This window comes from Electrophorus electricus, chromosome 20, assembly GCF_041902795.1.
Source record: "Electrophorus electricus isolate QZ-2024a chromosome 20, ASM4190279v1, whole genome shotgun sequence".
In the NCBI taxonomy this organism is placed as follows: domain Eukaryota; kingdom Metazoa; phylum Chordata; class Actinopteri; order Gymnotiformes; family Gymnotidae; genus Electrophorus; species Electrophorus electricus.
This window is the reverse complement of record NC_137516.1, coordinates 6,242,376-6,254,729: the sequence shown is the minus strand read 5'-3', so window position 1 is coordinate 6,254,729 and position 12,354 is coordinate 6,242,376. Positions and strand designations below refer to the sequence as shown.

General features: G+C 41.8%; 2 protein-coding genes across 10 annotated transcripts in view; both read left to right on the top strand.

The window, feature by feature from the left end:
* Window positions 1-5,347, top strand: part of magixb (MAGI family member, X-linked b) — a 60,669-nt gene extending 55,322 nt beyond the window's left edge. For all 4 annotated transcript variants that reach the window (XM_081703497.1, XM_081703496.1, XM_081703495.1 and 1 more), the window contains one exon: window positions 1,422-5,347. In XM_081703497.1, the coding sequence (XP_081559623.1) occupies window positions 1,422-2,536 (1,115 nt within the window). In that variant the 3' untranslated portion in view covers window positions 2,537-5,347. The remainder of the gene's footprint in view (window positions 1-1,421) is intronic.
* Window positions 5,348-8,685: 3,338 nt separating this feature from the next.
* The window catches only part of iqsec2b (IQ motif and Sec7 domain ArfGEF 2b), a 55,793-nt gene continuing 52,124 nt past the window's right edge, over window positions 8,686-12,354 (top strand). For 2 of the 6 annotated variants that reach the window (XM_081703417.1, XM_081703418.1), the window contains exon 1: window positions 8,686-11,013. In XM_081703417.1, coding sequence (XP_081559543.1) covers window positions 10,568-11,013 — 446 coding nt within the window. In that variant the 5' untranslated portion in view covers window positions 8,686-10,567. The remainder of the gene's footprint in view (window positions 11,014-12,354) is intronic. The other 4 variants (XM_081703414.1, XM_081703413.1, XM_035536426.2 and 1 more) reach the window with 3 other exon arrangements.

Below are 12,354 nucleotides of genomic sequence, written 5' to 3'. Positions count from 1 at the left end.
CCTACACTACTCTATTACTATCTCTATACTTCTGCCCTACACTACTCTATTACTATCTCTATACTTCTATCCTACACTACTCTATTACTATCTCTATACTTCTACCCTACACTACTCTATTACTATCTCTATACTTTTATCCTTCATTATTCATTTTTACTTTCATATTTTCTCACCTTTTAAATGCTTCTCTTCTGCTGAACCCCATAACCATAAGGGGAAACTTTCATATCATTCTTTTTCATCCCTTTCTCTTTCTTCCTTCTCTCTCTTTCTATCTATGTTTCTCTGTTTCTGTTTCTCTCTCTCTCTCTCTCTCTCTCTCTCTCTCTCTCTCTCTCTCTCTCTCTCTCTCTCTCTCTCTCTCTCTCTCTCTCTCTCTCTCTCAATCAGTGGAGCTTTCCAGTCTTTCTCTCTGTATGACCAACTCCAAGCTGGGTGAACCCTGCTTCTACGTGGTTGGGCGGACGGAGAGCACGCGGTTGGTAGTTGTTCCTGTTAGTTCTCCCCTTTTCCTGTTTCCTCTACACCACTTGCGTCTCTTTCCCTGTCACCTTACCGTCTCTCTGAAAGGTCCTTTTCAGTCCCGTCGTCTTTGTCACTCGTGCATCAATCTCTGTGGAGAGTCACTGTGCTGTTAACCTGTACTTAGTTATGGTAATATGACCTTCAATAGAACCATGATGCTTGGTTTGCTGTAAGTTACTGTTGGTGTATTGAGATATAACATATGGAATTGCTTTTGAGTGAAGCGACCTCTGTCAAAGTGAGAGCAGCTGCTTTGTCTTATTTATCTGTAAATCTTTACAAGTAGCATGTTAATCATCTAAATTACATATTTTTGCAGTGGGATATTGCATTTTTTAATAATATCTTTAGGCTTTGACTTGAGTGTTGTTCAGTGCTAAATTAGTCATATGAAAGGCTATTTTAAAAGTGGTGCTGTTTTGAAAAATAAATTGCTGACATATTTAAAAGGAATTGAAGCTAAGATGGAAGGTTGATAAATGCTTGTTTGAAATGGAAGATTGTAAGTTGCTAAAGACTTATTTCGAGTTGGATCTTCATGCTTTTTTTGCCCGATTAAAGCTTCCCCAGATTCTTCACTGGCCTTAACCATTTAGAAGCCTTCCTGTATAGCAGGAGATAAAAATTACAGAAATGACCTAGAACCTCATTTCAAATTCAAAGATTCTTTTTAAGATGTGTCGTTTATTGTACCAGCTGGCAGGCAAGAACCTGTTACCCTAACAACGTAAAACTTTTGTCTACTCTCACTCAGTAAATCTCAAGTATGATTTTTTAATGAATCTTTTTAGTAAAATCTTTTTTAAATGATTTTAACAACCCCCTGATTGGGCCTGTTCACACTGAAGTCTCTCACCAGTCTTTCCCTCTCTCCCTCTGCCCCCTTGGTCCAGGCCGTGATCACAGAACAGCCGTCTCCTCCCTGCCCCCAACCCTGCAGTCGCGTGTGGCTACAGTGAGCCGTGCCCGGCGTCGCCCCGCAACTATACCTGGCCCCCCGAGCACAGCACGCAGGACCCACAGCCAGGGCGCCAGGATAGAGGGAGGGGAGGGGAATCCCGAAAGCGGGGAGGGCACAGGTCATAGATCAAAGCACAGGGGGAGGAGTCGAGCCTCACGCAGTTTGTCCAGAAACGGGCCCGGAGGGGCCAGTGAGGAAGAGGAGGATAAACCGGCAGTAAGGGGGAGAGAAAGGGAGAGAGGGAGGAGGAGAGAAGAGAGGGAAAAGAGGAGTAAAAGCGAGGAGAGCTGGAGACAGTTCGGGAATGACGGAGGGGCTGGGAGAGAGCTGGAGCATGGGGAGCGCAGGCGGGAGAGAGGGGACAAACCAAGCCAGTGCTGCATGCAGCGGGAGTGGGACAGCAAGGGTGAAAGAAAGTGTGGAAAGGAGGAGGATCGGAAGGTTCTCGGAGAAAACTGGCAAGATGAGGAAAGAGGCGGGCCCTCGTGGGAAAGGGGCGGGGAGAGAGCGGGCAAGACTGAGAGCGGGCCGCCAAGCAAGAGAGACGGGCGACGGCCTGAGGGAGAGTCTGACAGCTGCGTCGTACATGCGACGCCCAGGGATTGCAGGAGTGGGAGCACGTGCAAGCAGATGCTGGATGCGAGACCCTCCAGCACCGAGTTGCCCCTGCCGGCCACCCCTGTCCTAAAGCCAGATCGTCTGTCCAGCCACCTCTTGCCTTTCAGCTCCACCCATAGCCTGATCTCTCAGGGGCCAGCAGGGCCCTCGCATTCCCTCTACGCCCCTTTCTCCTTTCTCATGTCCCCTGAGCCTGAGTACCCTGTGTCGGATTCTGACGCGAGTGTGTCTGACGTCAGCGCCTCGGCCGCCAGCATCTCCGGCCTCTCGACATACTGGGGTGAAAGACGTGGCTCGGGGGCCCGGAGCACTTTACCACCGGGGCCCTGGCTCAAACCCAGCCCACGTGTGCTCAGAAGAGTGATGGAGAAGAACAGACTGACAGAGGAAGGAAAGAGAAAAGCAGGAACAACAACCTCCCTCTCTTGAGGAAGCTCGGGAATGTCTGTCGTCACTTTAGTCAGGTGAAATCATGCGAGAAATGTTTTTTGCCCAAAAACATGGCTTAATTTTGAATTAAAGTATATATAAGGTCCAGGTTTGTAAGCTACAGCTATCACGGTCCTTTGCATAAGCTAAGTACACAGCATATGCAGTGTTAATATATTCCCAAGGGTGATATGTATGAACGGTGTCTTACTGCTCTTCTCTCTCCTTAGATGAGGGCTTGAAGAGAGTATCACAAGTTTCATGTCACCGTGTATGTTTGTACTGGGTGCATGTTTTCCACTGAGTTCTGGATTTGTACAATATCACTCGGTGTGCGACCACTTTTCAGCTGTTGGCCAACTACTCTTTTGTCTCTTCTTTTTCAGTTTTAGAGTTATTTTTAAGCTTGTATCTATAGAAGGAAAAAGTGGGTGAATGTAGTTCTCTTCAGATTGCAGGAGAAGCATAAAGCAATAACTTGCCTAAAGCCAAGACATATTACTAATTATATGATAAATAAATGAAGGACAGTATGTGCTATTTATATTGTATATTTGCCTATTACAAACTGTATAATACAATAACCATGTTATTGTACCCCATTTTTCCTTGGACATCTTGACTCAAATAGCAATTGCAGTGTTTGTCCCTTGAAAACATTACAGTGTAATGACAATGTATAAGGCTATATAGTGTCGGTAGTTCTATTGTATATTCAGTAATATATATTATAAAGGATTGTGGTAAGTGCTCTCATTTTGAACCCCAGTCCTATGGGATCTGTCCTCTAAGTGCCCCTTTTTGTTGCCTTGTGCTTCCTGTCACTTGACTCTTGTGACCTCAGTGACCTCTATTTAAGAGGAACCTAGAATACATTTGACTGACAAATGTTTGATAAATGATCGCCATGGCAAAAATTACTGATATTTTGCATTGTCTGTGAAAGTTCATACTGTCCTGTGGGATTGGGTGTATTGCGCTAATCTGCATCTGCAGACCAGTGAACCGAAGGTATTATGGAATGTCCTGTTGGAATAGCCATGCACTGCAGGTCAGAATCCCAAATGCAAAGATCCATGAGACAGTTAAAAGGGCTTAGCTAAGCAGCGCGGTCCAACCTGACACAGTCAAGACACAGGACTGCGCAAAATGTTGTTTGTTAAATCATTACCGCGGTGTTAGTGTTTGCAATCCTGATTCGCAGCCAGCTCCAGCATGCAATGAGCCCTCTAAGAAATCACAAAAGTATCCAGACCAATTCATGTTGGTCCAGTTAAGCATTCTGTGGTTGCTTTCAAAGCAGTCATATGATCTAATAAACGTAAATACAGTCCTATCTTTTGCCTTCTCACATCAAAGGTTTATCAGCATGTTTTCATTTTACTTATTGTGCATTGCAGTTGTGGTGTGTTGCAATACCATCACAAACTAATACTTAATCACTCAACTCTAACCAAGGCACCAATCTCCCTCTGCTTCCTTGGACTGTGCTGATGTGTCTGTCATTCAGTACTGGCTGTAAGTCATAGACATGGGCTCACTTTAAGACTTTGACCTTTTATTAATTGTGGCTGTTTTCATGTTTTTTCAACCAAAGAACAGGAAATCTTTATAAGCTGGAAATAGTCTGTTTGCAATATGCAGTGACTTCAAGCCAACCATGGGGAGCCTCTTTAGGGAACTGTCTCAGAGAGGACCTTTTGTCTTTATTGACGAAGTGCTTATTAACGAGAGAGAGGACAAGAGACAATGAGAGCGTGAGAGAGAAAGAGAGAGAGAGAGAGGAAAGAGTGACAGAAACTTATGTGTGTTCACGTTTTTACCTCATTAGGTCTGAACGATCAAGTATGGGCAGTGAACATCAATATTGTGTTCAACCTGCTATTCAGCCCTGAACTAGTGCAGATGAATTATTGACTAGTTTGTGCCTCAGGAGAAAGGGCTTAACAGACATGCAAAACTATGTGTATGTGTGTGTGCATGCGTGCACGTGTGCGTGCGTGTGTGCGCGCGCACGTGTGTGTATGTATGTGTGTGTGTGCGTGCACTTTTCTCCGGAGGTACAAGGTTCCAGTCCAGATTTCAAAATATGTCATTTAAATTATTTTGTACTCAGTGATATTACAGTGCTAGATGCCAACTGTATATAAACCAATATGATGTCATCATATTAAGCCATTCAGATCCAAGTATAGTTTATATGTATGCTCCCAGCAGGCCTGGGGTCAGTTCTAGTGGCAGTCTAATGTCTGTGCTGTACATATTAGAGTAGACTGAGAGTATTTATAAATGTATCATAATATACAGGAAATGAGCCAATGCCATCTGAGTCTTTATATTTGAGTTACTTTCCTCCTTTTGCAATATATTCAGAGAGAAATACGGAGTTCACCATTTCTCTGTAATCATGTCTATGGCCATGTATGTATTGTAAATAAATATATATATATCTATATATATATATCTAGATAGATAGATAGATAGATAGATAGATAGATAGATAGATAGATAGATAGATAGATAGATAGATAGATAAACATATATACAAGTGTACAGTTTAGTATTGACATGAAAATGAATAATATTTCTTTTATGATTATGTTGCTATGTTCAACTATAACCCAAATGCAGGTATAAAAATTATATTAAAGTAATAAAGATGTATATTATAAATTAACAATCTCTTGCTGTCTTCTGTAAGATGCTGTCAACAAAACATGGAGCCATGGTAGAAAATCAGCTATTTTAAGTATATTTAGTACAAAGTATAACCTACTTAGTAATAGCTAAATTGGACTCGGGTGCAATAAAAATGTGAATCCAATACATTAAAGGTGTCCTAGAATGCATTCATTCAGTATTTTTCAATTGTTCTCTGATGTCTATATAGAAAGTATGTTATCTTGATCGGGGCGAAAAATGCCTAAATGAGGTTTTACACGCCTATTTAAATTCCTATGGTTCGGCAGTAGAATGAAACGAGCTGTTCTTTTTTTATAATCCTGCTTTTGGTGGGCTCATGAATAATTGATGAGTTTCTGCTCTGATTGGCTGGTTTGGCGAGGCATCACGATGGCTCCCACAGGTGAGGAGAGGTGAACCGTTTAAGAATCCAAAATCCCATATGCTTAAGCATTCATAAGAGGACATTTCAGTTCTTAAACTGATTAGCTAACAAGATAGATGTTGAAAAAGCTATTTCTAGTATTGTAGATTTATATAACAACGCAGGCTATTTCTTTGAATGTGACACGTGCAAGAAAATAATATAAATTAATAAGATATCTTATTATAAATGTAACGCTAGCTAGCATTTGCTGGCTAGTTATGCAAGCTAACCTATCTAACGCCAACTAGATACTTTTGTTCTCGACAATTAAGCGTTTAGGTATCTAACTGTAAGTGTTTTGGCCTGCATCGGAGATATCTCAGTTATGAAGCAAAATTTACTCAAACGACAAAACGTTATATGTAAGATGATCTGGCTTCAACCAGATTACTAAAATTACAGTTACTAAACAAATCCCCACAGTCGCATAGCATGGCGGGCTACTTAAAGGTTGCTGGGTTTGTAATACAAAAGAAAGTTGGACTTGCCACTCTTTACAGTGTCAAACGCTGACCAAGGCCTTCTCGACGTGATCAGGGCTGAGAATCTGTCCAGAGTTCAATGCAACGCAAACTAGCAACGTGTCCGGGATCTTAAATATTTGACGTCAACAGTGCTCGTTACTCCTTTGTCATTTTTTGTTCTTCACGATACATGAAGAAATGTTTAAGTTTGGACTGTGCCTGGGATATAACGTGGGCTGGCGAGTGAACAGTTTAGGGGTTTCAATTTTAAATTTTCGGTCTGGGATTTTTGGAATTGGCCCGTCTTATGACCCTTATTTGTTTATACGGTATTTACTATCACAGCAGTGGTTCACGGTGTGCCAGTTTAGTGTGCCGAGCTCTCCTTTTTGGGCTAAGACAATGTAAGTGCAGTTTTCTATTCTACGGCACCTTTAACACTAGCCGACAGTGATAGTCTTGGCAATTGTACTTTAGTTTCTGAACAGTAGATGGAAGCAAAGTTTCATGGGAATAATCATAGCCCACTTAACAAAGGTGTACTCATCAAGCAGAAGGTGCCTGTATGTATGGCTACAGAGAACGGGGTACACTTTCTCAGCTTCTCACCTCTCCATTTGGCTGATTCAGAGTGCTGAACACAAAGAAAGTTAGCTACTGTCCAAGAGAAGGGAAAGATCCAATGATCTTCCCAAGACCCCTGAAGCCTTTTAATCTTTTAGCTACGGAGTGTTAAAGTGTGCCTCTGAGCCTTTAGAAAGAGCACACCCAGAGGAACCAGGTTCTTCAGATATTAAGAGACTACTAATGAACTAGGGTGATGTTGTTGGGTGAGGGGGGGGGGGGGGGGGGGGCATGCATACATAGCCAATTTTTAAAATGTATTTATTATACTTATAAATAAGTTGACATCTTATTCCTCACCATTCAGCTGTATCTTACAAAAAGTAAATAAATAAACCAAACATATTTACGTTCATGGCAATACAATAAATGAAAATTATTAATCATTAACATCCATTATGGAACTAGACACTTTTCAGAAGTTTTGGCATACCAGGGTATTCTTTCCTGAACATCTGTTTAAATTTGTTTTAGATAGGAAAATACCTTTTTAACAAGGCAATCCACAAGTGAACCTGTTCTAATACAGATTTCCACAAAAACTGTAGCCACTTCTCATCTACAATTATGTCACATTTGTTTTTAAATTCCTGTTATGTTAAACTTACAAGCCTAAAAATGAATCTTAGCAGAGTATAGATGGTTGGATGTGATTTATTCCAAATTATTTTGTCACATGATGTATACAGACAAATCAGATCTCACAAAAATGAGCCAATCCTCAAAGAATCAGCTCTGTGTTTGTTTGTTTGTTTTTGTGCCCATACTATGTAAAGTAGCTACAGGCTACACACGCATGTTGAGAAGCAGTCTGACCAACAACTGCATGTATATGATTGGCTAATTGTAGAGTGCAAGAAAGCGGGACCTATAAAGAATGGTTCAAGCAATGCAAAAACAAATGCACAGTGTATGCCAATTGTAGACAACAAATATCAACATGAAAGAAAAGCCAAATCATGGAAATGTTAGGCATTTTAGAAATCCTGGCCAGTCACAAAAAGAGGACATGTCCTGGAATAAGAGGACATATGGTCACCATAGATGAACCCTTTTCTGCAAAGCAACCTTCAAGAGAATGCAAAGAGCCTTTCATTAACAAAAAACCAAACTTGGGGTTGTTGATTTGAATCTATCTTTTGCTTGCTTGTATCATAATCAGTTATGAGTAAGAAATTATCTTCATGTGTCAGGCATTACTCTCTGCCTTGCTCTTTTGGCTTGCTTATCCCCTCTAAGGAGTGATTCAGAGTGAGACAGACAAGAGTGCTTCTTTACATACTGCAAAGGGAGGGCACTGAATGAGCAAATGGGTGATAGGCTTTTAGTCATTTCACTGGATGAACTCTGAGCATTGTGAGAATTTATTATTATTGGCAGCTTGTCTTCAAACTCATTCAATTATGCTTGTAAATTCTTCATACAAAGTTGAAAATACTTATTTTATTTAATGTAGAGAATAAGCTATGCATTTGCTTTAAAGCCAGAAGTTTGGAGATAAAGTAACTGACGGAGTGATGGGAAAGGGCTTTATTTATCTAAGTGATTTGTTTCCTAAGTGTATTTGTTCACTGTTGTAAAGTGTATTTAGGCTAATTGTATGAATTAAACATGGTATAAATGGTATCTAATAAAATTGAGTAAATATGTACATATCGCATGTAAACAGAAAATAGTGCAGACAAATTTACCCTAAAACTGCATTATTGCTTAACCCCCTATTCCTCATAACCTAACAGGAAATTATTTGAGAGAGAGAGAGAGAGAGAGAGAGAGAGAGAGAGAGAGAGAGAGAGAGAGAGAGAGAGAGAGAGAGAGAGAGAGAGAGAGAGAGAGAGAGAGAGAGAGAGAGAGAGAGAGAGAGAGAGAGAGAGAGAGAGAGAGAGAGAGAGAGAATGAATTTGCGCAAGGAAGATTTGGAAAATCATAGTGGTGTAGTATGAAGCAGTCCAGTATTTCTACAGTTCTGGAGGTTTGCGGAGACGTCACTGTCCATTCCGTCCGTCACATAATTGGGTGCTAGGAAGCATGTAAGTCTCACTATTGTAGTTCATTGACCTCTGCAGCGCTCTCGACTCCGGACACAACGGACCTCACCTAAAGAATTCTACCTCCACAGGACCGGTCCATAGCGCAACTATTTTTGGCTAATAATGTTTTGTTTATTGTTATTGTTTTTGCTCCATTTCAAGTAGCTGTCTTGTATTCTGAACAAAAATGGTCGCAAGACAAGACGGACAATCAGCCAATATAGCGGTCGGTTTGCTTAAGCATATTAATATACATTGTTTGCTTAAGCCAGGTATGCCTGTGAAGCAGTCTAGCTAACGACACAATATTCTAAAAAAATGTAAACAAATTTTTACGCATGGTGTCGTGTTTTAGCGCGACGCGTCTCCTTCTCTGCAGAAAGATGTATATAATAAAGATCTTGCGTCTAGTTCTTTAAAAAGACCGTATAGAGACCGGGGTAGAGCGCACTTTGATCTGAGCTGCGGTTCGGCTGGGAAGGAGAGATACCCTCACCTAGAAGTGAGCATGCAAGTGAGTGGACAAGGGCCGTGAGAAAACGCACTTTACATTGAAGGACGCGTCGACTTCTGACTCGTCTGATTGAACACGAGCAGAACTTTAGACCATTCTGGTGATCTGTTATTTGCGTGATTTCCTCGGATTCCTTCGTTTTATATCTCAACCCACGCTGCACAGCTAATTCCAACACGTTGACGACATCAATGTACCAGCCCAACGGAAGACAAAACGAGGTATTTTGCTACCACGATTTCACAAAGGATGGAAACTCCATGGACTGAAACTCTTTTGCGCGCCGCTGACATCTGAAGGGGGAAAAATCATGGGGGGAAGGAGAGGATGCAGCGCATGGTGACAGGATTCGGAGTAAGTAGACTACAAAACATTGTTGAGTTCTTTTAAAAAATATACGCTTTCGCTTCATTAAGAACAGATAATACCACAACAGATATCTATTAATTGGTCTGTTTAGCTGTGACTTTTTTTTTTAATTATAACGGCTCCATAAAATACATTCAGTATGTAAGTCACTTGCTTGCGCAGTATTGACACTTTATAATGTGCCTTTTACGTTTGATGTGGGATTACATTTTTCTGTCTCAATACATAAAGCTGTCTTTTGAAGTTCCTATAGTCTAAAGAAATAAATTAATTTTTGCTAATACCTCACCATCTAGTCCGTGCTTTTTAGTTGCCACCCCGGGCATGTTTAGTGGAGAAATGGTGGCTGGGATTTTGTGCTAATTTTTAAAAGGAGTTTTTAAGAGTTTATTTAAGGTCTAGAAAATTATATTATAGAAGCCATCTTTTAAACTTTTCATATTTAAGTTATTGTCCTCCTTTACGCAATGGCTCTCTGTGGATAAAAAAGGCATTTGGCTTCATTTTCTTTTTTCTTTTCATCCTGCCTGGAGACTTTCATATCTTTTTTGTAAACTAGTTAATCAAAAGAGCACCTACAAAGTGCAAAGTGCATCGGCCCAAGATTAACTCAGGATTGTGCATAAAACCCTTTTGGAATATTCCCCAATGCTAGTACATGATCTCAGGATGTCCTAATGCAACAATATTAACTATTACTCATTCTGTGACAGTCTTCAGTTGAACACTCTTTCTTTCATCCAACCACTGAGACTTGAGTTGCATCACTGAGTAAAGCGAAGCTCCCATCTTGTTCTACCTTCTACCACCACTTCAATTATCTCCCCCCCACTGAAACAGTCAAGTGGGGGGGGGACTTGTGGGACTGTAGATTACAGCGTTTATATCGGGATCAAGACTCTTGGTGCCACAGCCGGAGCCATGGAGTCCAACCCCGACAGCCCGAGTCGGGCTGTGGAATACCTCTTGGAGCTCAACAACATAATCGAGAACCAGGCCAAACTTCTAGAGACCCAGCGTCGGCGCATCGAGGAGCTTGAGACCCAACTTGACCGCGTCAACCAGGAGAATCAGGACCTCCGTCTGGACAGGAAACCTGGCAGCGAGAATGTCACTCAGAACCATGACCATGAGCAGAACTCAAAGCCTGGCCAGCCCTCGTCCTTAGCCAACCACAATGCCGCCGGAGTCCACCATAACAGCAGTGGTAACATGCCCTCGTCTACAGTACCCGGCCCGGCCCGAAGGACTCATACCAGGCTGACCCGAGGCCTGTCATGTGGTTCAGCTCCTGTGGAGAAAGAGAGGGGAAGGCTAGAGCATAACGACAGCATCGGGACCAACAGCACATCTACACTACGGAGGCAGTAAGTGTCTTAATAGCTTATCATAATTGTCCTGGTGACTGATTGATCAGTCATTACCAGGATGATCTTTTTTCCTGCTTTTTTTTTTGGTGTTGGCGTTTGAGGGTGTTTGGAAGCTGGTGTATATAGTTTAGCTCTTCTCAGAGTTCAGTGGGTGCACTCTGCTGACATGTATAGTCAGAATGTGGGCTGTTCAATACAGTAACCATTGTCAATTGTGCGTGTGTGTGTGTTTATGTTTGTGTGTGCGTGTGTGTGTGTGTGTGTGCCTGTGTGTGTGTGTGCGTGTGTGCGTGTGCATGCGTGCATACTTGTGGGTGTGTGCAGCAGTGAGACAGATGAGTGAGTGAGTGAAGTAAGAAATTATGATACATTATATGTGGGAGGAAACTGGGCTATATCCTATGGAAATACTTGATGCGCATGAGTGTTTGTATATTTCTTTGTGAGCCTATTTAATACAAAAAAAAAAACAGCTATAAGTATTTTGTGCCTTCTATGTTCTTGAATCCTTGAAGCTTAAAAAATTATATGCTGTCTACTTACCTGGAACCAAAAACCTCCCTCTTCTACCAGAGGCCTCTTTCCACTTGAGTTAGGCAAGGCAGGATCAGGTTTGTCCCTGCTCACCGAAAGGCTCAGCCCTTTGCAGATGTTTGTCTGTGTCCTTGGCTGAAAGCAGCGGCCCGACTGAATTGGTCACAGCATGTATCTTCCTCCCTGCCACAGTAAGCAGCCCTCGCAGGCCGGCTCATGTAATTATGTTTACCCTCTTATTGCAAGCAGCTGCAGCTCAGCCTGGTATTCTCCGTTGAACAGCCTCTTGAGTCCTTGCACTGGCTTCCCTTTCTCCCTCTTTTCCTCGCTGCCTGTTGGAAAGTATCAGAGGGAGATGACAAAACTCCATCCTCTCTTCATCCCCATCTACCGGAATTTATCAAGTAGAAGCCATTTAAATGCGCCTGACTCATTAAAGAGATCCAGAACGTGGTGCCACTCAGGGTGTACCCCAGAACGCAGCAGCAGGGCCTTTTTTTCTGTTTCTCTTGCTGTACTGGGTTTAGTCATTTTCAGGACTCATGTCAGAGTTGATTATATAGTCCATCTCCTTGAAAATGGAAAAGTCCATACAAAAAAGCACATAATATATTCATTCACAATCCATTTTTCACTGCTGTTTTCTTAGTAATGGGTATTGCAGTTACTTATATATCATGACAGGCTTGTCTTTGGCAAGGTTCGTAAGCTTTAAGATATTTACTAGTTAGCCATTTCATAACTGGAGAGCAGCTTCGGGAAAATATGATTGGTATTCATTCACACCTCTCCTTTGTCATTCTC